The sequence below is a fragment of the Aulonocara sp. 'chitande type north' Nkhata Bay genome, linkage group LG19 (assembly GCF_057382095.1).
Source record: "Aulonocara sp. 'chitande type north' Nkhata Bay isolate Kocher_YH1m ecotype deep benthic linkage group LG19, A_spYH_male_GT1.1, whole genome shotgun sequence".
NCBI lineage: Eukaryota > Metazoa > Chordata > Actinopteri > Cichliformes > Cichlidae > Aulonocara > Aulonocara sp. 'chitande type north' Nkhata Bay.
Window position 1 is genome coordinate 20627972 of NC_141362.1, and position 27978 is coordinate 20655949.

General features: G+C 40.3%; 3 protein-coding genes across 6 annotated transcripts; 1 reads left to right on the forward strand and 2 right to left on the reverse strand.

The window, feature by feature from the left end:
• Window positions 1–1232: 1232 nt before the first annotated feature.
• vsnl1b (visinin-like 1b) lies at window positions 1233–7818 on the reverse strand. The gene is made up of 4 exons (XM_086274517.1): window positions 7504–7818; window positions 5667–5833; window positions 5275–5490; window positions 1233–3123 (listed from the first exon to the last, which is right to left on the reverse strand). The coding sequence occupies exons 2-4, from the start codon at window positions 5826–5828 to the stop codon at window positions 2926–2928; spliced, it is 576 nt and encodes a 191-aa protein (XP_086130643.1). The 5' UTR covers window positions 5829–5833; window positions 7504–7818; the 3' UTR covers window positions 1233–2925.
• Window positions 7819–9976: 2158 nt separating this feature from the next.
• LOC147306916 (sex comb on midleg-like protein 4) lies at window positions 9977–17271 on the reverse strand. Of its 4 annotated transcripts, none has more exons than XM_086276045.1 (8): window positions 16990–17271; window positions 14068–14304; window positions 13573–13702; window positions 13198–13422; window positions 12886–13047; window positions 12572–12790; window positions 12329–12474; window positions 9977–12242 (listed from the first exon to the last, which is right to left on the reverse strand). In XM_086276045.1, the coding sequence occupies exons 2-8, from the start codon at window positions 14296–14298 to the stop codon at window positions 12117–12119; spliced, it is 1239 nt and encodes a 412-aa protein (XP_086132171.1). In that variant the 5' UTR covers window positions 14299–14304; window positions 16990–17271; the 3' UTR covers window positions 9977–12116. The 4 variants fall into 4 exon arrangements, with proteins under 4 accessions (XP_086132171.1, XP_086132170.1, XP_086132173.1 ...); XM_086276044.1 differs by having other exon boundaries at window positions 15166–17271; XM_086276047.1 differs by having other exon boundaries at window positions 13222–13422; window positions 15166–17269.
• afg1la (AFG1 like ATPase a) lies at window positions 16673–27976 on the forward strand. The gene is made up of 13 exons (XM_086276043.1): window positions 16673–16832; window positions 17180–17385; window positions 19083–19134; window positions 19233–19334; window positions 20572–20702; window positions 20796–20895; window positions 23466–23524; window positions 23611–23693; window positions 23795–23865; window positions 23959–24059; window positions 24800–24940; window positions 25030–25140; window positions 26812–27976. Exons 1-13 carry the CDS (start codon window positions 16706–16708, stop codon window positions 26947–26949), a joined length of 1422 nt encoding a protein of 473 aa, XP_086132169.1. The 5' UTR covers window positions 16673–16705; the 3' UTR covers window positions 26950–27976.
• The last annotated feature ends 2 nt before the right edge of the window (window positions 27977–27978 follow it).

The following is a 27978-nucleotide window of genomic DNA, read 5'->3' on the forward strand; positions in this document are numbered from 1 at the left end:
CTTCTGTGTTGTGTTGGGTTAATGGAGTGCCTGTTTGGTTTCTCCTTTGTGGAGGTCCAAGCATTTGTCACTGCAGAGCATACTCTGTCCTGTTTAGCTTGTGTTTTAGAGTTTTGTCCCATGGATGAATCAATTTTGTCTGAGGGTCTTGCTGGGTCTGCTGGTGTCTGACCTTCTTTCGTGTACATATTTGCTGATTTAATGGAGGCCCAGTTGCGATAACCATGTTTTATTAAGAGCTTTCTTTAAGTGTGTGTTCCTTTTCTTTCCCTTTTTCCTTAGAGGAAATATTTTCTGCCTGGTGTTGTAGGCTCCTTATCACTTCAACGTTGTGTTTCACAGGGTGGTGGGAGTCAGAGAGTAGGTACTGGTCTGTATGTGTGTGGACTTCCAACCCAACAACACAGTCAAGGATGCTGTCCTCCCTGGTGAACATTTGTTTTAAGCCACTTGAGTGAATTTGTTTGGTGGGGGCCTCTACTTCCTGGGTTAAAAACTGGTTGTTTCAGGTAGTGGATGAATTATAGTGTGGATTATTTTGAACTGTGAATCGTGAAGACAAATAGGGAGCTGGAAAAGAGTATAACGTTTAGGGTAAAAGAGAGGTAGTATCAGGTACTTGCTTTTATTCTGATATAGATTTTCTTCTATATTGCTGGATAGTTTTTGATGAAAAATCAAATTGTGATGTCATTTTTCTGTTTTTACGGGGCTGACAAGAGTAGTGTTAAAGTGCTGCATAAATAAGCAGTACTGGAAAGGGTTGTAGTACTATTATACTCGTGGTGATACCCATACTGAGCTACTAAGTCCCAAAGTGGGTGGTGTGTCCAGTGGGAAGCTCTTTTTATCCTTTTGTAAAGATACGATTTAAATTTACCTCACCAATGTGATACCTTGAGACTTTTAGTCAATCAACCCAGCTCTTTACTCAGTTTGCAAATATTGCCACAATATTAGTGCTCTTTTTTTAGCTACTTGTTGTCACTGTTCCTGTTTTCTTTATCAAAAGTCTTCATTGATTATCTTGCGGTAGTTGTTAATAGTCATTTTTGTGGATAATTGAAAGCACTGTCACAAATAAAACTGTAATTCTGAGCAGGTTTTATGCGGATCATATGATTTATGCACACAAGGCTGTCCATCCATTCATCCCTTTGTCCATCCATACAGAGCACTGTGTTCAGAGATGATTTTATTTTGTGCCCATTAAGTCCACCTGGCAGCCCGTGCCTTTTGAAAAAAGCCTGTTCATGGTTTATTTGTTTTAATCACTACAGAATTATTTTTGGGTGCAACACATGCCACATGTATAAAAGAATACAGTCACTTGTATTATGCTTTTTCATATTTGATATAAACATTTACTAGACAAAGAATCTGACATGGTGACTGGCCTGAAATTTATAAATTATATAGACACTGATAATGTAATGCTTGATTTGAGACAGAACAATGACAAGCTTCTGCACCTTCCACTACTATAAGTGGACTACAAGCAGACACTCAGTCCTTGCTTGCATAGCCTGGAAATGGGGAAGCAAAACCGCTGAACGAGAATTTCTGCAATAGTTTCAACCTTCGCCAACTCGTTGCTGTCTCGCTCTGAAACGCTCTCTCAAAAGCTTTATCGAGCACCTCTCTCGAGGGTCCTGCATCTTTAATGACTGCGGCGAACGGAATAGATTAGAAGATGAGACCTTTCGATAAAAAGTTTCTCCTTACAAAAAAGTTTTATACGAAGGAATGCAGTGTGTTCGGTAAACATATATGTAAGGCTTTTTCCCTCCTTTTGCTGCACTGGAAAGTGGAGCCCCTCTCACGAGGGCCCTAGCTTTAAGAGTGAGCTCCCAGCAATAAGGTCAAAAGCCAAGACTATTAATTTTGCAGTGCTCTTCATTTTTGTAAACAAGTTGATATGTACTGAGTAAAGTTTAGTTACTTTAACGTTAACTCGAGTAAACCATAAATCAAAGAAGAAGCCTAAAAAGAAGCCAATCTGGGATCGCCGTGGGGAATAATGCGCCTAATGCTGTAAGTCTGGCCTCGTCTCTAGATTAAGCGGCAGCAGTACAATAATAACATTAAGGGACGCATGTTGCATAAATATATTTCTGCTCATTCTGTAAGTCACTTAAGCAAAATATAATATGTTCACGTGAAAGCTCTTCCTTGGAGATTAGCCCTCAACTGCAACCCAAAAACCTTTCGAAAAGTGTCACACATACACGTGTATCGAATGGAAGGAAGCATGCTCCCACATTACAGGAGGTGAACTAATGGTCTAATGAGTCACATACTGTACATCCCATGCAACAATACTAAATGAATTTAGAGTGACGGTTTCTCTTTTCATAACCACCTAAAGATGAAAAAGGTAAGAGATTTTTTTTTGACACATAATATATGCATGCAAAGAACCTACTCTTCTTGGTTCCACTGTGTGAAAACATCTGGAACAGACAGGAGCCTTTCTACCCTCCAAGAGCTCAATAAGTCTGTACAGTAGAGACAGTTACAATTATCATAGGAATTATTTAGTTACTATCATGTAAAGCGTACAGTAGTTGCAGCAGTGAACACTGGGGATCCTAAATACTGCAGAAACATAATTTAATGCAGTGCTCCACTGATATACAAGCTAAGGTTGAATGAGAATGTAGAGGAGTTACTGTGCACAAATCACATTGGCATGTTGTCAGATAGAAATGTATGATATCTTATAGCTATGTTCAAAATTATTCAGCATTTGACATTCTCATGCATACAACCACAAGAAGCGAGTCCATTGAAAAATAGTCCAAGCATTGTTTTTTGTTATTTTTTTTCCTGTGGAAATGGCAGAGAACCTAATGAGACATTAAAACGTGTGCTGCTGTCCAGAGTGTGTGGATACAGACAGGAAGAGGAGGGAGCAGCGACGGCTCACTTCTGCATGTCACACTGCAACAGGAGCACGATGGACGGGTCGCTCTTTGCCGCCTCTTTGAACTCCTCCAGCGAGATCTGGTCGTCGTTGTTTTTATCCATTTTACTGAAGATCTTGTCCACCCTCTGCTCTGGTGTCAAACCGTCCTCGTTCATTTTCATCATGATCACCGTGCCCACCATTTTGTAGATAGCCTGTGGGCGAGGTGTGGCGAGAAATTAGCTGAGAACTGTGGTTTGCTGTGCAAGAATAAAAGATGAATGGATGGATGAAGCAGTGAATAAACAGATAAAAGTCAAATGTTGAAATAATATCATTTTTGTGGAGATTCATGATTAAATTGCTGAAATGGCTACAAGTAAACAACAACAAGCTACATACAATTATTAAGCAAAAGTAATCCGTGGATGGAAATAGTACCAGTGGTTGAATAATGTATGCATGCTACTATTTTCTGTCAGCAGGCTGAAATTTGATTGCACACAGAAGACCAAGAACTCTGAATATTTCATTAATATATATCAAATGTGCAGGAAACACTGGGCCTTTACTGATTTATTGAATTATTTCAAAAGCAGTGTTGCACAACAGTGCAAACAAGAGTCGAGTTGGAAAATCCTTTGTAAAAGTGTGAAAATCATTTTCACTTTTTATTTAAGTAAAAGTTATAATTCTACTCGAGTACCCAATAAGTGTGACAGAGTTTTACCAAAAAAAAAACACCAAAAGAACAGATTTTTTCATTATTATTGTTCAATTTAAGAATAAACCCAAATCTTCAGATTAAACTTGAAATGCTATTTTTGAGAATCATGTCGAAATATTAGCTAAAGTTGAAATGTGGACTTGATGAGTTGACACAACAACTTCATCAGCGTTCTGATTGTGTTTTGTGATCATCCATTGCCAGCTATTTCATTTTGCACAAATGAAGCCAACCCCTCGAAGTTTGTGTTTTTTCCTTCTGAACAGATGCAGCTTTTTGCACCATCTCTTCAACATCATTGCACTTATCACCACATCGTGTTTATGTAATAAAAGAGAAATAATTTCCTTGTTATTAAAACCAACTCTTAAATACACTTGCGCTAACTCTACGCAAGCTATTTTGTAGAGGGCAAAGCAGCCATGGCATTTGTCTGACTTGAAACAACAACATTTCAGCTTTAGTCTCAATATGAACAATATTAATATAAAAATATATTTGCCTTTTCTTTCTTAATGTGGCCCTAATACTCCTTTATGCAGTAGTGCACAAGTCGTGTGTCCAAATATATATCGAATGCCACTTTTGGAATAACATACATTCCAAAGTGCCTCAAGAGTTCGCCATGTAATCGGAAGGTTGCCGGTTCGAGCCCCGGCTTGGACAGTCTCGGTCATTGTGTCCTTGGACAAGACACTTCACCCGTTGCCTACTGGTGGTGGTCAGAGGGCCCGGTGGCGCCAGTGTCCGGCAGCCTCGCCTCTGTCAGTGCGACCCAGGGTGGCTGTGGCTACAATGTAGCTGCCATCACCAGTGTGTGAATGTGTGGATGACTGGATATGTAAAGTGCTTTGGGGTCCTTAGGGACTAGTAAAGCGCTATACAAATACAGACCATTTACCATTTTACCATTTCATTGGATCATCGCAGGTGTCCATGATGTTAAATACTTAAATATTGTTGGGTAGCTCTATAATAACAATAATAACAGCCACATGGGTCAGTTGTAGTCCTGTGTTTAAGCATAATAATTCTTTTTTGAGTGCAATAGTATGATGCCAATGTATTTGTTTATTCTTCAAACTGTTTGGCTGCTTTTGGGTTTGCTAAAGAAAAGTTTTATAAAGACCCAAACTGTGATTTGAACACAGTTACAATGCTCAAATCTCCAAAAGTCAAAATTACTGGAAAAACAAAAACAAAAACAGCTAATTCCCACATTTAACAAGCTGAAATCTGGGCTCTTTGCTCTGAGGTGATTTATTTGAAAACCATAAGTCAATTATGTGAAAAATAACTTCTTACTAATGTTAAAAACTCTCAGGTCATAAAATAATGGGGTTTTGTCTGACTGTTTTTGCACTGTTGCACACTTCAGAGCATATTGACAGTCTCAGTAGGGGCTGTCAATATGCTCTGATATCACTGACACATATCGGATTTATTTTATAGATTGTGTTTCCACAAATAGCCAAATGCAATTCAATACAACTGCAGTTTTGCCATTACGAAACTGTATCTGTACTCAAGGCTCTGCAGGTGTGTGGGAGACTGATAACACCAAAAACCAATGGAGAAAAAAACCCCTCAGAGCCAGTCTCCTGATGAGCAAAAGCTTAATGACTCCATAATCCCTCACCTCGATTATCTCCAGCATTTCCACTCTGGTTATTTTGCCATCACCATCCAGGTCATACATGTTGAAGGCCCAGTTGAGTTTCTGCTCAAAGCTGCCACGGGATGTGATGGACAGAGCGCAGATGAACTCTCGGAAATCAATGGTCCCGTCTCCGTTTTTGTCAAAGGTTCTGAAGGCGTGTTGTGCAAATTTTGACGCATCACCGTAAGGGAAGAACTGCACAAAACAGTAGAGAGAGGTCAACTGGTGCCTTATTGTTACAGGATAAGCACAGCTTTTTAAAAGGGAAAATAAGTCCTCTACTGCTGCATGATTAGTTTGTACAACAAATAACTCCAACAGATGCAAAAGAGGCAGTTGATAAAGAAGAGCGGGAGCTTCTGGACACAAACCTTCACATAAAGCTGCTGGAACTCATCCAGATTCAGCCTGCCACTGGGGCAGTCCTTCAGGAAGCCTTTGTACCACTGCTTCAGCTCATGTTCATTAAACTCTGTGTTCTTCACCAGATCCTCCATCACCTCAGGAGTCAGCTTGCTGTTCTGCTTACCCATGTTTCCTGTGGTGCAAGAACACGTGAATAATGCATTTGCTTTTGCTTCGGCTCGAAAATATTTGTCAGATTCCCACTTCGAAAAAATGAGCACAGAGTGTAAAAAATGTGCTCTTTTTCTTCTGGGATGGCAGCAAATATTGCCCCGGTGCTTATGTTCTATTTCGGTCCCTTCAGCCTGTTTGTGCCAGCCAGTGGCCTGGGTAGCACTGACCTGGATCAACACCGTCAGAGCAGATCCAGTTCATCAAATGTTCGATCGCTGCTATCAAGTTTCCACTGCAAACGCTGTCCTATAACCTGACAATGACAACAAAGGCTGTGCTTGCTTGTAAAAGAGAGGCTGCTGCAGTAAGTCCACAGACACGAGTAAGAGCAGCGTGCAGGAGCACACAGCACTGGATCAATGGAAAACACATGAGTGGCCTGCATGTAATCCAGTGTTTAAAGAAGCCGTGGGAAAGCTGCACAACAATCAGCCTGGGTTAGTTTGTTTGACAACTTAAGCCAACCACACCAGGGCAGTCCATCAGAAGCCCCACATTCATTAATTATTTACTCATCATGTGGCGAATGACATAAGTGGCCAAGGATGCGTCAACTTCCATTGCATAATTGAACAAATGAGAGAGCAGAATATTATTTGTATTCCAAATACAGGCCGTTGTGGGAGTGTCCACAACTTGAGACCAACATATGGTCCACATCTCTGCAGCATGACAGCAGGCTGGACAGCTCCACCACAGGCAGCACTGCATTGGCTTGGGCCTTCCACAACAAACGGCAGAAATGTGCGCTACAGCCCAAATCACTGCAAACCACAGCTTTTAACGTCCATCCCCTGCATGTCATAGAACCAAGCTTGGCGAGCGTGATTAGTAATTACAGTAACAGATGTTGGGTATTATCTCTAAAATAGGCTACAGCGAATGACCTTGAGGAGCAACATTTTGCAGGAAGATGACAAAACTGTTTCACGGAGCGTTGAGCTGAGAGAAACGGCTCGACGCGCTGCAACTGCGGCGTTTAATAGAAATATCAGCCACATTGCGCACAGGCCACAGGTATGAACGACTCGTTCTGCCATCGGATGCTGTTTTATATCATGCTTTAGGCAATGACATCCGTGTTAATGCTATTAAAGCTAACCGCCTCCTGTGAGAGCTGGAGAGGGAGACGCTGCTGCATTCCGATGGAAACGACGCAGTGAGAGTATTTTCAGATTAGATCCCCCCCATCCTGCTCCTAATGACATCTTTCCGTGCGCATCGGGCCAGCAAACATGTCAAAATGCAAGAAGCAAACAGCTATTTTTAAAACACAACACAGCCCTCCTCGGTGCCGCCGCAGAGCCACATTGGAGGGGTGGGAGAAAAGCGAGAGAGAGAAAAGCCCATTAAGTGCAGAAATCTTGGTGACATTTTGTAAATTCACCAAATAATCGCTCTCTGCCTTATTTCTGTTTTTCTGGCTCTTTCCAGGCGGAACGCAGATGCTTTATTTCAAAGGATGCGCAGGTGCCAGAGAGCCAGCCCTCTCCTCAATCCCCATTCATTCACACCAAAGGAAAATATGAAACATAATGCGCGACATATCAACACGAACCCATCCCTGCATGTATAATCTGAGATACATCTAAGACATGGCACATAGCTCAAAGTGCACGCACTTCTTACCTTATTATTTAGCGATTCTCTATCGGAATAAATCTGCTCTGGCTTCTGCAAAGTACAGAAAACCCCCTGCCGATGAAAACGTTTGCCCAAAAGGGATTATTCTCAACAAGGCTCGCCCTCTTTCAGAGAAAAAAAATCACCCGCTAATGAAATTTCTGGATTTTCCCGACGTTATTCCAGATGAGGCGCAGCAGGCAAGGATCCCACGCCAGTCTTTGGTTATGCGACTACAGGAGCGCGGCGTCACCCGTGTGCATCACAGCCTGATCATAAGTTCACTGTTGCTGCTGCTGCTGCTGCTCGGTTTGGGTTCAGCCTGATCCTGTCACGTTATTACCGGATCTTCATCGTGATGAGGATGGTCAGCTTGAAATTTCATCATCAGGAAATTAACATGTTGGATGTTTCCGTGGCACAAGAATGGAAGATTCATCGCCTATTCATTTTTGGCCCTGATGAAATTATTCACTGCGACTAATCTGAAATTGGATTAAATAAACCCGACTGTGAAATATTTAACTTTTATGGTTTTAGACAAATCTGTGAGAAGAATAAATACATTTATTAAAAAATTTAGAGTTTATAGATAGGCTGTAGAAGACCTGTCACCCCAACCCCAAATCCACCTTCAAAAATTTGACCACAAGCCAAGTTAAAGTGTAAAATTCATTATTTTTTACAAATTATTTTTTATATTTTTGTACTTTTGTTGTTTAAAGCCCTTCACGTTGATCCTAAACACACGATCTACCCTATACTTACTAGCTGTTTCCCTTGGGTACGTTCAAATGCGTCCCCAAGGTGACATTTGGTTTAGTTTTAAAGCTTCCTCATAACCTTTGGGAGACAAAATCCTGAAGTATTCAATTAAAGACCGATTATTACCATTTTCTTTCCCCTTTTCCTCAAAAATAATGTCAAGCTTGTCTTAAAAGTATGAAAAGAACCAACACATCTTGTCCATACTGACTGTGGCTTTAAGTCTGAAGCGACTCCAAATTTCTCACAGTCCTCTTTCTGTGAAAAACTGCCCCATCTCTTAAGGTGGTGGTGGTGGGGGGGGGGGGGGGGGGCTTCCATCCATGTAAGCTAGTGAGTGTGAATCTAACCTTTCACGTCTCCATGGTGATTAAAAAGTCTAGGTTTGGCATTTAATTTCTTCCTTTTAGAGTTGCGGGGGATTATGCACATCCTCACACACACAGACACACATCCACTCACACACAGCACAAATTCAGTTGACCATGAATGTGGCCAAAGTTTTAAATAATGGGGTCAGTGTATGTTCAAATAATCCCTGTGCACTAGAAGCTTAGGCTTCAGAGTTCTCCATGTACTTTTTTTTTCTATTCTTGGATGTGTATCGTGTAAAAGACAGGAGGTATCCCTCTAGATGCGAGCACAAAGCTGCTGTACAAACCTTCTGTCGGGGGAAAGTTGCCTTAAAGGGAGAGGAGCTGGCTGGTTTCAGACAGTGGGTGTACCCAGGCAAAGAAGGGTTATTCTCAAATGTGAGTAATGCAAAGCTACTCTACCAGAGCCCGAGATTTGTATTTTTTTAAATGGAGCAGGAAATTAGCATAAGAGGTCCACTTTAATATCTAGGCCCTTCTTACCTGATTACAACAGCCTGTGACATAAACATGGTGCAAGTTCCAGAGCAAATGTGTCTTTACTTAGAAGATTTTAGACCAGATAATAAGTCAGGGAAAAATAGCTACAATGCACAGAGCAGAGGAGAAAATGAGGATTAATATTTTTTAGCATTTATTTTGATTTATTATAATATCGCTGAACGTAATGACCGCTTGAGAGAGAACCAGCAGTGTGCACAAAACCAGGGCCTTGAAACTGACCCAGCTGAATGGAGTTTAGTCATTGTTACCTGCATTATTAACATCTACTTTTTCTGCTGTGATGTCAAAAAGTCTTCAGTGAATTATTAAAGCCCTCCATAAAATCATTTTCTTTTACATACAGTAAAAGTCATTTCATTCCAAATTAGCTGTGATATAAGTCTCAAAGACCTGAAAAATCCTTTGAACTATAAGGTATAAATTTGACCAGAATTACATGATATACTATATACTGATATATTTTTTAAATATTCTATTCTGCAGTTGGTAAACCTATTTATGATTCACGGAGACCCCTTGAGAGCCCTGCAGAGAAACCTGGAAGCTCCCTGTACACCGGTTTGAGAGGCACAGATATAGGTCACCTTTGTTAAATCATGTGTGTCGAAGAGCAGACGAGGCTTCCAGCCAAAATAATTCTCAGATGTGTGGACCCAGATTTAAACCGCCACCTATTCAGGATGATTGGGTGCTGTAAAAAAAAAAATAAAATAGTGCTAACTGTTGTTCTACAAGCCAAAGGTAACCAGGCCCTTCGAATATTGTGTTACAATAACTCTAACATCACCTCCGGTTATTTGACTTCTTAATTTAATGCTCACATACAATACAGCATACACATATGTTTTCCTTTACATCTCACAAACACAAAAGCAAACAGTTGAATACGTTGATAACTTTTAGCACCGGTATAGAGCACTGATCCACTCAGCTTTCTCTAAAAGTCTTATTCATAGTGACTTTCAAAATAAAACAGCTTAGTTTGATCTCACTAGGCATGGCTTACATGGAATATCTTTACAGCAGCATTCACTTACAAAGGTTAATTGATTAAAAAAGGATGCATACTGTACACCAAAAGTGGTATACAAAAGCAATATCATCTTATATACCCATTTACATGGCCTTTTGGGTTTTCTCAGTATAACATTTAAGTGTTTCGTGTGTTCTGACAACTTGTGTATTAACACTGATGCTCAATAAAAACATAGAAACATATAATTTAAAAAAAATGTTCTTATGACTGTACATAAAGAGGCTATGGAGATAGGCGGCGTGTAACAATCTTGCATATTAAAACATTAATATATCACGTTCACAAAGCTCTCGCTTTTCTTTATATGTGTATGTACAAGAGAGCTGCTGTCCTTCTGTGTAGGCTATTGTTCTGTTTTTGTTAGGCTGTACTGTTTTTAATATGAAAATTATAATTAAAAAAGAAAGGCAAATTCAATGGGAACATTACTTTTTCGTCATACAGTAATGTGAAAAAATAGTATCAAAAATGATTTTCTAAATCTCTCAATCAAAAAGCGACGTAGTCTTTAATGCACCGTTTTTTTTAAATACACTCGTGGATATGTTTTTTCAGCTTGGTAAACGAGAAAACGAGATCTGATAGTGACATTTGACAAAATGAGACTTTCTTAAGGTATAAAGTGTTTTCTGTTATACATTGTTTGTCTGATGACGGATATACTGTATATATAATCTGCAGCAGACAGATGTTCTGCCAATGAAGGTTTGTGAGACAAAAGAGATTTTAATGATTACAAATATGTTATATAATGCGTATGAAGGATGTATTCCACAATATGATGGGTTTAGATCAAACTTTATGCCAGACACAAGACAAGAGGAAGGGATGAATCGTAGCTCTGGGAAACTTAGCAAAATTTCTGCTCTGTAAGCCAATGAGGGAGTAAGCTGTCCAGGTCTGAGGTGCACCAGTTCAAAGTCAAAATGTTCGAGTCTCTCTGCCCCCGCGTGTTTTATAATCAGTATGAGGTGGTTGGCTGTAGTGCACAATGGATGCAGCGACTGAATCGTCAGCTCCTCTTGGCTTTATTTACCGTTACACGGTGTTTGCTTATTGTTTAGTTGTCTGGCTATTTTGGGTCAATCTCATAGCATAGTCCAGTGGTTTACGCAGTCACCTAACAACTTAAAGATCCCCAGTTTAATCCTGGAAGGAGACACAAATCCCTTAGGTGCCTTAGGATGTCAGGAAGGGAATCTGGTGTAAAAAAACAAACACGTGGAGACCCTTTGTGAATAAGGGAGTAGCTGAAAGTAGCTTCTTCTTTTCATACCGTCATTTTTTGCCACTACAGATTTGAGTGAAGAGTCTCTCAACAACCCATTTATACTTCATCTGCTCAGCACTAAAGGGCTGACAGTCAGAATTAGGAGCCCAACAGTGAACAAAAAAGGAGCATCTAGCATTTTAGGAGGTGGTGGAGACCAAAACTGGAGTTAAAAGATTTAAGTTGAGCTGAATATGGTGACCATAAAAATAACTCCAAATGAATAATAAGTTTATTAAATGATGCTCATTATCATGTTTGATATAGAAACTTTAAAGAAAAAATCAATATGTGCAGATTTTTACGATGTAAGAACCAAACTAATCTGTGATACTAGTTAACCTAACATGTACAGAATTTAGATGGATATGGTCTTGTGATGTGACCTTGCTAATGTTAAAGTGCTAAAGTTACCAACAAATACCTTTATGATAGAGATAAATGAAAGACTGAAACAATATAGTTATTCAGTAGTTCATATAACTGATTTGCTTTTGTACTTTTGGGGCAGATAAGGAACAGATGCACCTGACTTCCGGGAACTCTAAATGAAGTGGCACACCTCATGACTCTACTTTCTTCCCATTGGCTAACAGACCTGCCTTCCCCAGATGTGACCTTCCTCAAATATCCTGCTGGATTTAAGAGGTTAACAAACTGTAGTCAGTTTTCAGAACTTAGTCTGCTTAAGCTTGTCGATGTGGTAGCAAAGCTTCAAGGCCGGCCCCAGCTTGAGTCCGAGGTACTTCATGATCATGTCGCTCTTTAAGAGTAACAAAGCATTTCCATCTATCTCCTGTGAAAGGCAGAGGAAGATGGTGTGAAACTCAGTGAGGACCTGAGGTTTAGTCTAGCCAGGTAAATCAGCAGCATAACACTTACATGTTTCCTAAAGACATCTGCGTGAGGACCTAGAGCCTGGGGATCTGCATCCCTGATGAACCATACAACATCTTCCACAGACCAGGTGGATGGGTCTTTATTGGGCGGAGCCTTGGACTCCTGCGATTCTGAAGACACATTATAACCTCAAGAAAGAACAAATGAAAGATGGAGAGTTACTTTTGTATCTCAGAAAAATAAAGGCCGCATCAATGCTTGATTTATCTCTTGATGGTGTCATACCTGTCCTGTTGCTCTCCGGGAACGCGTTTGGGCTGGTGGATGACTGCCTGCACATGGAGGCTGAGCCATTAGAGAACTGCTGTGAAGAGCGAAACCCGTAGGTGGACTTTGGTGAGTAGGACGAACTTATGGAGCTGAAAGCGGAATCGCCAGGGTCAACGGAGTAGCGTTTGCCATCTGACTGGTCTAAATGGTAGTCATCAGCCATTGATGTTTCAGCTAAAGAAATGATGGAGACTTCTGTTAGTGATAAAAATCCCCCACAGATTCAAAGTATTTGTTTATATTAGTTCAAGAACTTAATTTGGAAGTACCATCTGACTGGTAGGAGCCACCGCTGTGCTGTGTAATGGGCTGATCACTGAAAAGGTTTTCACAGTGCAAGCTGCGACAGAGCTTCTTCAGAAAACGAAGCACATAGTCGATGCTGTTCACCACGGGGAGGCTCAGAAGATGCTGCTTCCCATCAAATGTGGCTGGAAGAGCAAAACAGAAGACCACTTGAAATGCAGCTTAGACAAAAGTTTCTTATAAGTCAGACAATGAAACCTTTAATATTTTTTTCTCTCCCAGTAACACCTTAGGGAGTGTGCTAAAGAAGCTATTAAACAAACAGATAACAACACCTGAAGGGGGTCTTTGTACAACACCTGATATTTTTTCTCCTCCGTAGCCTTGCGTGAGGAGAGTGAACACCGTTTTCTGCTGGAAAGCACTGTCAATGCAGCCCTGAACGGCCTGCTGAAGCACCACAGAGGGTCTGTCGGGCCCAAAGTGATCGGGAAGCTGTTGGATCTTCTTCCTGTCCAGGTTGGGCCCAGTGTTCGCCTGCTTGTTGATGTAGATACAGACTGGAAAACACAAATGAGGAAAATGAAGGAAAGGAGAAATAGCAGAAAAACATAAGGGGAAAAAAGAGATCATATGCTTTTTTGTCTTTAAGCTAACAGAGAAGCACTTTAAAGCTTCTTAAGTGGGATTAACAGCGTATTGTATTTTACCTGTGAGCACCTGGGGCGTGGCAGAGTGGGGGATGGTGGCAGCATCCTGAGGAATGGAGCTCATATCGGGCTCTGGGGTGCTGCTGGGTGGAGAAATAGCCAGTGGTGTCATCACCATCCTGGGTTTGAGCTGGAGAGGAAGAAGGGGGTTTTGTATTGCTATGTCTGTTTTGGAAATATCATTTATTTATGCACACTAAATCATGCAGGGAGGGTTAGGATTGTTTAACACTGTAGTTTTCATGCTTTGGCCTGTATGAAAAGAAAACAAATGTGCTGATAATAATGTCCTCTTTAGGCTAAAAAATAATTCCATAACACAACAGAACAAAGCCTCACAGATGTTAACTCCAACTCTGTTTATGCTGGGATCCCACAAAATCTGAAGGGCATGGAGTCTCCCTGTCTGTATACACATGTATTTTTAAACACACTGCACCCACACACACTACAACTCATCCACCAGCCCCCCTTCCCCTTTCCCATCTGGCTGACCTTGAAGCCCGGCTTTCTCCCCCTCTTCTTGGGCACTTTGAGTGGAGGGAGCGATTCAGGGTAGCGATTAGGAAAATCCATCTTGGCGACATTGCGGAGCGGAGGTCTCCCTCTCTTCCTGCCCGGTATCTTCCCCGCCTGGCTGGGAATGAAGGAGGGAGCCACTGCAGCTGATTGCATCTCACCGTTGTTGCCGTCTGATTTCTGTGCCGTCACTGCAGGTACGCTCATTTGTAGCTGGACACAAAGGAAACAATGAGTGAGCTCAAACAAGGGCAAGGGCAACGCATTGAAAACATGCACTTTAGTTGCACATCAATACTCCTCTGTAGCCGCTGCATACTAGAGTGCAGCATTAGCATGAATTCAGAGGAAGCAGACGCAATTGGCAAAGGTGTACCAACAGTAACATCCAAACACTAGGAGCCTGCAGAAAACTCAGCCGAGCAATGTGCTGAGAGAAACAGCATTCAGCTGAGCACCATAATAATCAAACAACACACAAAGGCAGCCATGCATGTGCCGTGGTGGAAACAGCACCTCCATCCTGCACTCGTAACACACTAATAAACCTGAGAGAGGGAGGGGTGACTATTACCTGCTATCTTCTATTGTGAAAGCCCACAACCTTTTGTTTTAAGTCCCAGGAGCCTAAAGGCAACTACAAAGTTAAATCCCATGCAGTGCAGGAAAAGCCATCTTGCTTTTTTGCCCCCCTTAGTCTCCCTTTGGTTAACACACCGCTGCTGCTGCTGCTGCTGCTGCTGCTGTGCTGCTGCTGCTCCTGGGCACACAGGCTGCAGACATCTCATTAGACTAATGCATTCAGCAGTGGCAGAGGGAGGGGGGGAAATTGACTTCACCATGGCTACCCAGCTATGAATTACCATTATCATGACAGCTTCCAGCCTATTCTTAAAATAAGAGAAAGGAAACAAGAAGCAGCTACTAAATAAAAGAAATAACCCCCCCCCCCCCAGCAGCAGCAGCACAACTAACCGGAAAGAAGCCATTTGCAATGCCTCCAAATGTATTTTGAAGAGATTTGTGAAAGGATGCAGCATGTAAACAAACAATAACCGGTTAGCAGGCACTCACCATCCAAAGCAGATGTGAAGATGTGGAGTATCCCTACGCTCCGTGCTGTGGTTCCTATATTTTCTTCTGCTACCAGTAGCAGAGCACAGATCTCAGAGCAAGGCGGATTCCACTGTAATACTGTATATATGTCTGTGTGCTTGTGTGTGTGTGTGTGTGTGTGTGTGTGTGTGTGTGTGTGTGTGTGTGTGTGTGTGTGTGTGTGTGTGTACAACAGAGACAGACAGAGAGCGAGTGACAGTGTGTGTGTGCATTAAAGAGACAGAGAGACGGAGAGAGAGGGAGAAGTGCTCCTCTGTTGTCATGGCAACAAGCCTGTAAGCCCTGACAGTTGTCTGCCATGTTTTGTCTGCAACTCAGGCTCAGTGCTTCGGAGGCACAATTAGACCCAAGACAGATTTGCATCTGTCAGTTGATATAAAAATTAAATATCTGTTATTTATTTATTTATTTATTTTTAACACGATTCTTTTTTTCTTTTTTTGTTTTTGTTTCAGCGTTATTGTGAGCTTTTAAATGGTTTATACTTAAATTATATTTAGATCTTTGGTGAATTGTTGATAAATTCATCAACCTATAACGTCTATCAAAATGATCATCTTAGTCATGTTCTTAAGTAAAAATGACCCAGATTATAAAAAAATGTTTTAAAAATTCCTGCTTCGAGCTTTCCAGATGAGAGGAATCAGGGCTTTTCTTTGTTATGCATGAGAGCACGCTGAATATATTTGGGCTTTCTGTTTGTAAAAACAACACCAGGGAGCTGCTGGAGCTGCAGGAAATTTTTTTGTGATATGTTACAGTGAATAAAATAAATAGCTGCTGTCCAAAATAATCATGTTAACATTAAAATCTTATTGTGAAAATATGAAGAATTCCATGTGGATTTTTGCTGTGAAGATCGCATGTTTTATCATTTTGTGTTTCAAATGTATTACTCATTAATTTGAATAAACGCTTTTTTTCCCTTTTTTTTTTTACTCCGGGTGGGCGAAGAAAGACTATATCTGGCATTAATTTACCCCCTACAGTCATACAGTGAAGTCAATGATACTGCTGCACTTGATATTACAGTCACGGAGGACAAATCAGGTGTGCGTGCAGCGTGAGATTTAGGCAAATTAGTTTTTTTTAATTATTCAAGAAATTATCTAGCAATACATTTTTAAATTAAGTAATTATACCGAACAACACACAATTTCCCAGAGCTGAAAGTGATGCTTTTAGAGGTCTTCTTTTGCCTGACTACTAGCCGAAACCCCAGAGATGTATTAAGTGTATAACATTATGAAGTGGCAACACGCAATAATAATATAGCCTTTGAAAATGTATTTTTAGGATGCAATAGCACATTTACTACGCATAATTAAAATGCAATATTATTTTACTTACGTTTTTCGTATTTATTTTTATACGGACAGTATATAATGAAAGGTGCTGTTAAATAATCTGGCATGGTGAATTGTCGCCTCCTGTTGGCCGAAAAACGACTGAAAATGTCATTGCTAATAAAGTTTGATTGACAGAATTTGAATCCAAGATGGCGGCGCGCGTACCGCTGTCTATGAAGATGTCACCCTCAGCTTCTTTGGGCTTAAGGCTTCTTTTTAAAGAGCAACATTCCTCCGGAAAGCTGCTGAAATCTCTCAGCGAGTTCCACAGAAGAGGTGAGGTTTGTTTTCAGTCAGTTTAGACTGTTTAAAGTAACCGTCCGCGGCTCTAATCATAACCTTGTCCTACTTTTACTTAACATAATTAGTTAGTGTACGCTTTTCCACGTTAACCTGGCATAATGCATATTTTTGAGGTTTTGTTCAAACTTACCTTGTTATGCTTGTCGGTTTTTCCTGCCCTTTGAGCTGTCAGAGTCGTTACCCGCTAATTCTTCCTATTCGCCCACCAGAGCAACGTTATCGTTACTGTCCGAATAACCCAAAAATCGTTGTCGTAGTGGTCTAAAAGCTTTGCGGAGAGCTAACTTATCGGTAACGTGCGTGTTGTTACGGTTTTTAAGGCTACTCTGTGAAAGTCCGGCAGGCGGAGGAGGAGAGCGGTGTTAGCGCCGCCGGCTTCAGCGGCCCCCTGGATCACTACACCGGGCTGATCAGAGATGGGAAGCTGCGGGAGGATGAGCACCAGAAAGCGGTGATGCAGAAACTGGACGAGCTGCACAAAACTCTGAGAGGATACAGCAACACCCCGACATCTGTCTTCTCCAGGGTAGGTAGAAGCATGCCCCAACTTATGTTGTTATTATTATGAATATAATAATATTAAGTGAATATTAGTGCAGAGCAACGTGGTTTACAATGTTGGCAATATTAGAGATTAATCTTTACATTTGTCCAACTTTACTCAGCCTTTAACTTAGTTATTATCCAAATTATGAAGTGTTTTTGCATCACAGAGTATCACAAAGGTTTTGGAGTAATAAAATGCTGTTATTGTGTAGCATTCACACTCCAATGAATGGGGCATCTTGCATAAGGATACTTAGGTATTCAGACCTAAGGTACTCAGGTAGGTGGCTGTAGTGGAGGGAGGGTTAGCACTGTTGCCTCACAGCAAGAAGGTCCTGGCTTTGAATCCACCATCTTGCCAGAGCGTTTCTGTGTGGGGTTTGCATGTTCTCCCCGTGTCTGTGTATCTTTTCTCTGGGTACTTCGGCTTCCTAGCGGGGTTAGGTTAACCAGTAATTCTAAATTGTTCATAGGTGTGCATGTGAGTGGTAGCTCACATGTGTTAGCCCTGTGCTCAACTATGGCAGCTGGGGTTGGCCACAACCCTGAATTGGATAAGTGAAAGAGGATGGATGGATTATATATACAGGGGTCCCTTTGGCCATGTTACCTACCATAAATTTGATATATTTTCCCTATTTCCTGTCCATCCATCCATCCATCCATTTTCTGCTTATTCAATTCAGGCACTGGAGCCAGTCCCACTTGACACTGGTGTACCCGGAGAGAAGCCGTTTGAGCACATGAAAACTGTGTCTTACTATGTAATATGTGCCTTGAGGTGACTGCTCTTTTGATTTGGTGCAATATAAATAACTATGCATTAAACTGAAAAGGCCCCAGGGTACAACAGTGCTAACAGTTACACCACTGTGCTGCTCTACATGTGACCGTTTCACATTCAAAAACATTAACACAGAAAGTCCAGTGTTAATGATGACTTGTGAAACGTGGTTTTTCAGTTTACTACTTTGTCTTCATCTTCTTCTGTTGCTCCTCCAGTTAGAGGTTGCCAGAGCAGATCATCTGCCTAAATCTCACCCTGCTCCTAGTATCTTCTTCTGTCACACCAACCCTCTGCATCCATGAATCTTTTCTGTGGTCATCCTCTTTTCCCCCTGCCTTAAAACTCCATATTCAACATCCTTCATCCCATATATCCACTGTCCCTCCTCTGCAAATGTCCAAAATATCTCAGCCTCTCCTCTCTAACTTTGTCTCCAAACTGCTCAACCTGAGCTGCCCCTCTGATGTACTCTTTCTAGTCCAGCTTGTCCATCCTGTCAACACACTCCACCCTGCCTGTGCTCTGTTTTTCACATTCGTTAGGTTACCACTGTGTGACATAAATCTGAGGAACGTAAGAGCGGCTCTCTTTCATGCTTTATCTTCTTTGCTGATAATTTCAGCAGCATGCCTTTTTAAAATTTGACTCTACAGTGTTTCTCTTATCTTCTCACTCAGTCTCATCAGCTGTAGGCTTTGTTGACATAACTTGCGCTCTTACTGGGTGTGATTCCTTCAAAAAAAAAGCCTGTGTGTTGGGCATGCTTTGTTCAGGTCACACTTTAAAAAAAGGAATTAGTGAAAGATTCCTAAATAATTTGCCATCTATTTGTCTATATTAGTTTATAATGATGATTTTTGCTCATTTTTACTTGTCTCTGCATCTTTTAGTTTTTCACAAAACCAAAGCCTCCCAAAGGTTACTACATCTACGGTGATGTTGGTAAGCCATGGAACTCACAGAATTGCATATCTCAATGTAATGAAATTAAGATTTTTTCCAAACTCAGAAGATCTTTTTGTTTTGTTCGTTTGTTTCAGGCACGGGGAAAACGATGGTCATGGACATGTTTTATTCATATGTGGAGACTGAGAACAAAAAGAGGGTTCATTTCCATGGGTTTATGTTAGACGTGCATAAAAGTGAGTACAGTTGTTAGTTAAGCTGCATTTAAGAGAAAAAGGGGGGGTGAGCTGTGTTTATCAATGCAACTTTGGACTTTCTCTGCTTCTAGTGAACATGTGGGGGAAGATAAGGTGTGTTTGTTTTATTGGCAAAAAGAAATACTGGAGTTTTGTTCCAGATAAATCAAGTCTCTTGTATCTGTGCCGTTAAAGAAGATTGCAAATATATATTTTTTTCTACATCAGTACATAATCCATTTGGATATATCGTGCCACTCCTGCCACTTAAACGTAGCTGTGTAAGGATTTTTGTGTATTTACGAAAATCCACTTGTCACTAATGGTAAAAGCTCTAGCATGAGACACAGTTTTGTTTTTTAAATTTATTTCTCTGTGATTTGATTTGTGGAGATTCAAAACATTTACCTTTGAAATACTGTAGTATTTCCTCCAGTTTAAGCAGTACTTCACATACAGTCATGTGAAACGAAAGATTTAAGAGGACTCTAAGTACAGCCTTACTGCTTCCATAGCGATTAAGAGGGTAAGTAGCAAATTAAACTCAGCATATGAGCACAAACACCTCATAACAACTGTAAACACAGCGGTGGAGGGGTGATTATTTGGGCTTGCTTTGCAGCCACAGGACCTGGGCACTGTGCTCATTGAGCTGACCGTGAATTCATCTTTATAACAAAGCCTTTTAGAGTCAAATGTGAGGCCATCTGTCCAACAGCTAAAGCTCGGTCCAAACTGGACCAAGAACAAGCGATCCCAAGAACACCAGGAAACCTACAACAGAACAGCTGAAGAAGACAAGAATCAGTGTTGTAATGATCCAGACCTCACGCTAACTGAAATATTGTGGTGGGACATTAAGAGGGTTGGGAATGAACAAAAAACCCCACAAACCTCAATGAACGAAACGTATGTTGTAAAGAGGAGGGCGCAAAATTCCTGCACAACGATGTGAGAGAAAGTTGTGCAGAAACAATTATTTAATAATGGCAACTTTTTCCAATATCCTGTGCAGAAAACCATATAGAAGAGAAAGAGTCTTGTGCAAAACAATATATGTTACCCTATATGTTACCCTAACCCTATTGCATGCTTATTATACATAAAATATTTAATATTATAATATTGTAAGAATGTGGTAGTTTGCATTTTCCACTTGGTTTTTCTGGGATCTGTATTTGTCTCTTCTTACAGACTTACGATTAACAGTAACTGCATTTATCTTTTCAATCTACAGGGATTCATCGGCTGAAACAGAGTATGCCAAAAAGGAAAGCAGGAAAAATGGCCAAGTCTTATGATCCCATTGCTCCGGTTGCAGAGGAAATCAGTGAGGAGGCTTGTCTGTTGTGCTTCGATGAGTTTCAGGTACTTTTAAATCATCTTGTAAAAAAACATTTAGTCTCTATAACATGTAACCTCATGTAACAATCATGTTGTTGTGCTTTACCCACATTTCAGGTCACTGATATTGCAGACGCCATGATTCTCAAGCAGCTTTTTGAGAATCTGTTTCTAAACGGTGTTGTTGTTGTGGCTACTTCTAATCGTCCGCCTGTAGGTAAGTAATGTCTAGTGTAATATGATTATAAATGTGTTCTTAACACGGCTTAAAACTCCTTTGGTTTACATAAAAAAACAAATAATGCCTTTAAAGCACAATCCTATGGGATTGTAATCAGAAATGTATAAGCTATAATCACATTCAGGAAATTATTCATCATATTAAAGAAAACATGTGCATACATCATTTGACAAAAACAACTGCAATAATAAATATTGTGTTACAGTGGTCCCTCGCTATAACGCGGTTCACCTTTCGCGGCCTCGCTATTTCACTGATTTTATTTTTTTTGTTTGTGCAATTTTGCATGCTTTTTATTTTTGTTGTTGTTACAGCACATTGTGTTCTGCGTCCTGATTGGCTGTAGACCATTGCAAAATGCAGCTGCTCGCATTTTAACAAGAACTGGGAAATTTGAGCACATTACCACTGTTCTTAGATCTCTGCTTTGGCTACCTTGTCAGGTTCGAGCAGATTTTAAGGTCCTGCTGCTCACCTACAAGGCTTTAAACGGACTGGCACCTTCATACCTCTCCGACCTTTTACACCTTTATGTCCCATCCCGTGCTCTACAATCTCAGGACTCTGGCCTTTTTAAAAGTTCCTAGAGCCAGAAAACAGACAATTGGAGAGCGTGCTTTTTCTTTTCGTGCCCTGTTTCTGTGGAACACCCTCCCTCAAGATATTTGGCAGGCATGCTCTGTGGAGGTTTTTAAAACTAAGTTGAAGACACATTTGTTCACCCTATCCTAAATGTCTTAATTCTATGGCTTTTAGTTTTTAAATGTTTACTGTTTTTAACTTGTATTGTGTCTTTTACCTGTATTGCTATGTATCACTTTTATTTTATTTATCTCTTTAATTGTACAGCACTTTGTTTGAAAGCGCTTTATAAATAAAGTTATTATTATTGTCAATCAAACTCGTGCTGCGTCTCCTGTCCAGTACAGAATGCGTTCAGCTTGTCAAATTTACATAAATCTTCGATCGCTAGCAGTGTGACTCTGAAGTGCTGCACTGTATGTTTGTAAGTTTTCTCCCCAACAAACACAACAATGTCGATAAAACGTTTTGCACCGTCAAAGGCGCCTGCGGTAGCACCCAAAAGGCAGAGGAAGATGCTATCCATCGCATAAAAAGTAGGACTTCTGGACATGGTTAAGGAAGGTAGACGTTACCGTATTTTTTGGAATATAAGGCACATTAGGCAAAACCAAACAGTCAGATAAGTCAAACTTTTCTCAACTCATTCTCCTTGCTTCCTCCACTTCCGTACCACTGATTCATTAATGTTGAATTCTCTCGCAGCTGCTCTATTCCCATGTTCTGAACCTGAAAACAGGGTTTGATCTTTGGTTTCATTCTACAATACTGGACTTATTTTTCTATGAAGGTTTGAACTTTGAGGGTGTTTAAACAAGAGAGAAAAGTGTGAAAATCTTCATGCCTGTCTGAGAAAAGTGTATAAAGTGTGTAGTGAGGGGTTTTACAGCCTTAAAACATCTAGAATAATTGTAAAATATGAAGCTGGCTTCTTTGCGGATTTCACCGATTGCGGGTTAATTTTAGAATGTAACTCCCACGACAAACGAGGGACCACTATTTAAAATTTGTAACAGTTATGCTATGTCAAACTGTTATTTGTCTTACTCATTCATCATTTGTTTAAAACGAGTCATTTTACCTCACTTCGCCCTCCTTTTAAGCCAGCTTTCTTCTTACTGGCTGACCCTTTCAAGCACAAGGTTTGGACAGCAAGTGGGCTGAGCTGTTTTGTGGCTAAATCCATAATGTTAGGAGCCTGAATCGATGATGTTACGAGTATCTGCTCACACTGACACCACAGAGAGCCAAGAGTAAAAAGAAACTGTTGGAAACTTAGAGCGTTTTAACCCACAGGGGTTAATTTTACATCCAGTGACCTCGATATCCGAATTAAATTGTAACAGTATAGAGTATACACCCACCAGGCACTTTATTAGGTACACCTTGGTAGTATGAGGTTGGAAAGAACTGCTTTAATTCTTCGTGGTAGAGATCCAACAAGGTGCTGGAAATATTCCTCAGAGGCGATAGAAACACTCAGAAATGCTCTTCTCCATACCTTCATTGTAACAAGTGGTTATTTGAGTTTCCTGTCACATTAAAGCAATCTGGCCACTTTCCTGTGACCTGAGTCAGCTCTGAGTCAATGAGGCATTTTCACCCACTGAATTTGCGCATGCCATATTTTCTCATTTTTTGGACCATTCTCTGTAAACCCTAGAGATGATTGTGTGGGAACATCCCAGGAGACCAGCAGTTTCTTAAATAGACTAGCCTATCTGGCACCAACAACCACACCACATTCATAGTCGCTTAAGTCCCCCCTCTTCTTCATTCTGACGCTTGGTTTGAACATGATCAGGTCATCTTGACCACGTTTACAAGCTTAAATGTGATTTGAGGCTACAAATTACAGAAAACAAGAAAGCGTAATCGGTCTTCTATAACACTTTGAAAGCCATTTAGATGTATGCCAGATAACAGCAAATGTGACAATGGTTTTTTTCTTTCTGTTTCCTCAGACTTGTATAAAAACGGCCTGCAGAGAGTCAACTTTGTGCCTTTTATTGCAGTGTTGCAGGTAAAGTGAAGTCATCTTCTGCTGCTGAGGCTACCACGTGTGGCATCGCAGTATTTATCTGTAAAATGTTTGTTTTCCTCCTGCAGAAATATTGCCATACTCTTCGCCTGGACTCTGGGATTGACTACCGCAAACAGAATAGACCCTCATCTGGAAAACTCTACTTCCTGTAAGAAATGCTCACTGTAAAACAAGACAGGGGGATGATTTTGCTTTGTGTGATTTGCACTGTTTTTCCTATTTAATGTTTCCCTGTTACATCTGTTGCAGTTCCAGTGAACCTGATGCAGAAACGACCCTCGATAAAATGTTTGACGAGCTGGCTTTTAAACAGAATGACAGTAAGTCTGCTTTCAAAATAGCACTCTGTCACTGCAGCATTTTACTGATGACCTGCTCATTATATAAAGTGCTGAACATAATGTTTTCTGCAGTAACACGACCAAGAGTTCTGAACGTCCACAACAGAAAAGTCCGTCTGAACAAAGCGTGCGGGACCATCGCAGACTGTACGTTTGAGGAGCTTTGTGATAGAGTGAGTCTCTTTTACAGACACACTGTGTGATGGATCATATGTTATAATTACTGTTTGTCATCTTTTATTTTTAGATTATGTGGTATGGCAGGTTTAATATGGGAGAAAAAGTAGTTTGCTTTATTTTATGGCACAAATTGGGCTTGTTTTGACTTTGTATCAGAAGTCTATTATTAAAAAGGGAAATCAATGGTATGCTCAACCACAAGAGTGCAGTATTTTTTGTTTTGTTTTTTTCCTTCAAATTTGCAAACCACTCGCCACAATCTTGAGCTACTAGTTTCCCATTGCTAGTAAAAACGTGCAGATGTGTGTGTTTTCAGAGTTACAGTATGACTGGTTTTCTGCATACTGATGACAAAGTCCTGCTGCAAAGCCCTCGAACACTTGTTATCAGATGTTTACTGCACCAGTTTTTATTGCTTTAACGTCACATCAAATAAATTCAGATGTATTTTATTTTATGTACCTCTCCCTGCATTTTAATCTAGTTGGTTTCCTTCACAATGATGGGAAATGAAAGGGGTCTGTTTAAACGACTGACTCGCTTTTGGTTCTGCTTATGCTCAAGAGAAAGAAAATGACTAATACAAAGCAGCAGAGTCTGAAGTTTCTAGTAAACATTTTATGCAAAGTGTAGTTTGGTGAAAAACTTATGGAAATGAAAAAATGACTCAAACCAGTGCGGGAAGTCTTGCTTGTGGACACCTCATACATATGTTTGAATATAAATGTTCCAGCCTTTAGGAGCGAGTGACTACCTAGAGATATCCAGGCTGTTTGACACAGTCTTCATTCGACACATTCCTTTGCTGACCGTGAACAAAAAAACTCAAGCCAGGCGGCTCATTACGCTTGTGGATGCCCTCTATGAACACAAGGTACGATTCCTTCATTTGTTTGTATGCACATTAAATCTGCGCTAAAACACCAAACACGGGAATTTAACACTAAATTTGTCTCGTTTCAGGTACGTGTGGTGATCCTCGCAGATCACCCGCTGGAGGATATTTTTGTACAAGATGGGGATCACAGCCACGACGAGGGCCACATCCTGATGGATGACCTGGGGCTGAAAAGGGTAAGCTGTGACTGTTTCCACAGAGAAACCAGATTTGGGTAATTTTGGTGGTAAACACAGATGATTAAGGCCTCTGTGGCCTACGGCTGACAGTAAATGAAACCCAGAGCACACAGCTAAAAGTAAGTCAGCACATACTGTGTAAACTGTAAGAATCATTTTAACCAGTATCAGTTTGTTCCTAAATCATTTTTTTATTAGAAAAAATACAAGTCCATCCTTGAAGTGTATCAGTAACATAAAATAGTGGAAATTAATGTGTACATTTTTGTGTGAAAGGCCATTTAAAACAGAATTTGCGAATCTCATAAACCCAAATCGTATTCACAGTAAAACATAAAACTTTAAAATGTTTAAACTGACACATTTTATTATTTCCTTAAAATTATTACCTCATGTTGAATTTTATGGCAGCAGCATGTCTCAAACAGGTTGCCACGGGGATGACAAAAGGCTGTAAAAGTGAGCGATACTAAAAAGAACGCTGGAAGGAACATTTGCAGCTAATTATGTTTATTAGCAACACGTCAGTAACATGACTGAGTATAAACAGTGCGTGTTAGAAAGGCTGTTTCTCAAAAGTAAAGATGGGCAGAGATCTGCAAAAAAACCCACAAATTGTAGAAAAATTCAGAATAATGACCTTGAATGTAAAATTGAAGGTCCATGTGTAAGAGACGAAGCTAAAAATCAGCTCAATTCAGTTTTATTTTTATAGCACCAAATCACAACAGCAGCCACCAAGCGCTTTATATTATAGAGTAAAGACCCTACCGTAATACATAGAAAACCCCAATAATCAAGTGAACCCCCTTGGTGACAGTGGGAAGGAAAAACCAGGCTGAGGGAGGGGCAGCCATGTGCAATGACCGTTTGGGGGTTGATGGTACAGTTTTGTATCAATGTTGGATGTTTGTGATCTTCAGGGCCTAAAGGCATGTGCTCCCATCTAAACAAAGTCTCGGCTATTTCAGCAACACAATGCTTGCCCACAAGGACCAAAAGCTCACATCGCATATAAGACAACATATCTCTCCCAAAAGCCTGCTGGACTCCTCGGTTCCCAGATGTTTGCAAACTGTTGTTAAAAGAAGAGAGATTGCTACACAGTGATAAACATGGTGCCGTCGCTTCAGATTCAAAATGAGTTCTTTTTTTCTTCACACTGAACGTTTTCATTGTTTAAACCTTTGATATGGTTGGTTTGCTCTATTGTGACTAAAATGCTGGTTTATGAGATTTGCAAACTTAACTTTAGGTTTGTAAAAGTTAAGTAGCTTAGTCAAGAATTAAAAGCATTTAAGACTACAGGTTGTTTTGTTTCCTGTGTCAGAAGAGAGATGAAGCATGTTACCATAGAAATAATTTTTACCAAAATAGAAATACTAACTTAAAATTTATCTATTCAAGTTAGTGGTTCCACAGATTTTATTTTCCACTTCATGAAAATCCAATTTTTACTTTTGGAACATCTAATTTGGAAACTATTAAACCCATAAATACAACACTGAACGAGTGTAAAAATAGAATAATCTGTCTGAACATGTAAAGATGAAAGATCTGAGAGTGAGGAGGTTGTATCGTTTTATTAGACTGCCACCATTTGATTAATGGCTTTTTTTGCCCCAAAGTCGTGTGTAAGTAAACTGTAACATGTCCAATGTCTAACAGGAAGAAGCCAGCAGTCTGTCCATCTTCAGCGGCGAAGAGGAAAAATTTGCCTTCCAGAGGACCGTGTCCCGACTCACAGAGATGCAGACAGAAGAATATTGGCTGGAGGGGGACAGAAGCATGAAATCACAGGCGTAACATTTAGAAAGGAAACAGTGTTACCAAACTTGGTGCGCCTTAACCTGCACTCCTCGCTGCCTGTAACAGCCCAGAACTGAACACTCCTCCTCATCATCATCATCTTATGCAGCACAAACCCAGTGGAACTCCTCATCTCTGTGCGTGTGTGCAATTGTAGTGCAGAGTATTTATTCTTATCTAATCATTTTATTGCGACATTGCACTTTAAGGAGGATTTATAAGATGAACTTTGAGTTATTGCTTTTAACTTGGTGACATTTTTGAGGTCCAACTTCACTTTTTTTTTGATGTGTGGGAAATCAGCTGGACGACTTTTGGAAAAGTAATCCAAAAGGACTTTGATGAAGATTTAAGGGACATTTTAATTGGATCTATTTTAAGATACACTACGGTTTGAAAATGAAATGAATTGTATATGATCTTAACACATCTAAATACAATGGCAGCAGACTGGTTTGGAGATTTGCAGCCGTGTGTTTATTCGAGTTGTGATTTATTTAGCCTGTGCATGTGAAATGTTTATCTCAGAAAGCTTTGCAGATGCTGCAGAGAATGAATGGCACCATCTGACTCTTCATCAGTGTCTTCATTCGCCAGACGGAAAAAGAAAAGCAAACCATGTCAGCTGAATATTACTTATATGGCACAATAGCTTTGTACATCTGTCCCCACAAATGAAACCGTTTCAGTGTTGGCGTAGGCTGATATTTAACTGCTTTCTGCTTGCATTCATCCTCCGTTTATTTAAATACAATAATGCACACAGCCTTACAGAAACAAAGACTGCACTGTGTGGGAAGTGAAAGTGAGAAGAAAAAAAAACTACATGAGTATATCTCCTGTACAAACATAAGCGTTACCAATGCAAGCACAGTTTTTCTGCATAAATTAGATCTCATGTCCTTTTTTTAATCAGCATTTCACTGATTCATTTTGAACGTGACAGTGAGGTTAGCAATAGCAATACTCCTGATAAGATTTAATGCTCATATGAAAAAGTATTGTACAGTGAGTCATTCAAACACA

Bases quoted from the DNA above. Each gene is read 5' to 3' on its own strand.
- vsnl1b (XM_086274517.1), bottom strand. From the start codon at position 5,828: ATGGGTAAGCAGAACAGCAAGCTGACTCCTGAGGTGATGGAGGATCTG. The intron at 5,491-5,666 runs GTTTGTGTCCAG...TGTTTTGTGCAG, and splicing joins TCCAGCAGCTTTATGTGAAG to TTCTTCCCTTACGGTGATGC. The intron at 3,124-5,274 runs GTGAGGGATTAT...CCTCGCCCACAG, and splicing joins AAATGCTGGAGATAATCGAG to GCTATCTACAAAATGGTGGG.
- LOC147306916 (XM_086276044.1), bottom strand. The intron at 13,703-14,067 runs GTCAGCCAGATG...CTTCCTCTCCAG, and splicing joins GGAGAAAGCCGGGCTTCAAG to CTCAAACCCAGGATGGTGAT. The intron at 12,475-12,571 runs GTATGACACCAT...TTCTTTCTTGAG, and splicing joins CCCGGAGAGCAACAGGACAG to GTTATAATGTGTCTTCAGAA.
- afg1la (XM_086276043.1), top strand. From the start codon at position 16,706: ATGGCGGCGCGCGTACCGCTGTCTATGAAGATGTCACCCTCAGCTTCT. The intron at 19,335-20,571 runs GTGAGTACAGTT...TTCAATCTACAG, and splicing joins TATGTTAGACGTGCATAAAA to GGATTCATCGGCTGAAACAG. The intron at 23,866-23,958 runs GTAAGTCTGCTT...TGTTTTCTGCAG, and splicing joins GGCTTTTAAACAGAATGACA to TAACACGACCAAGAGTTCTG.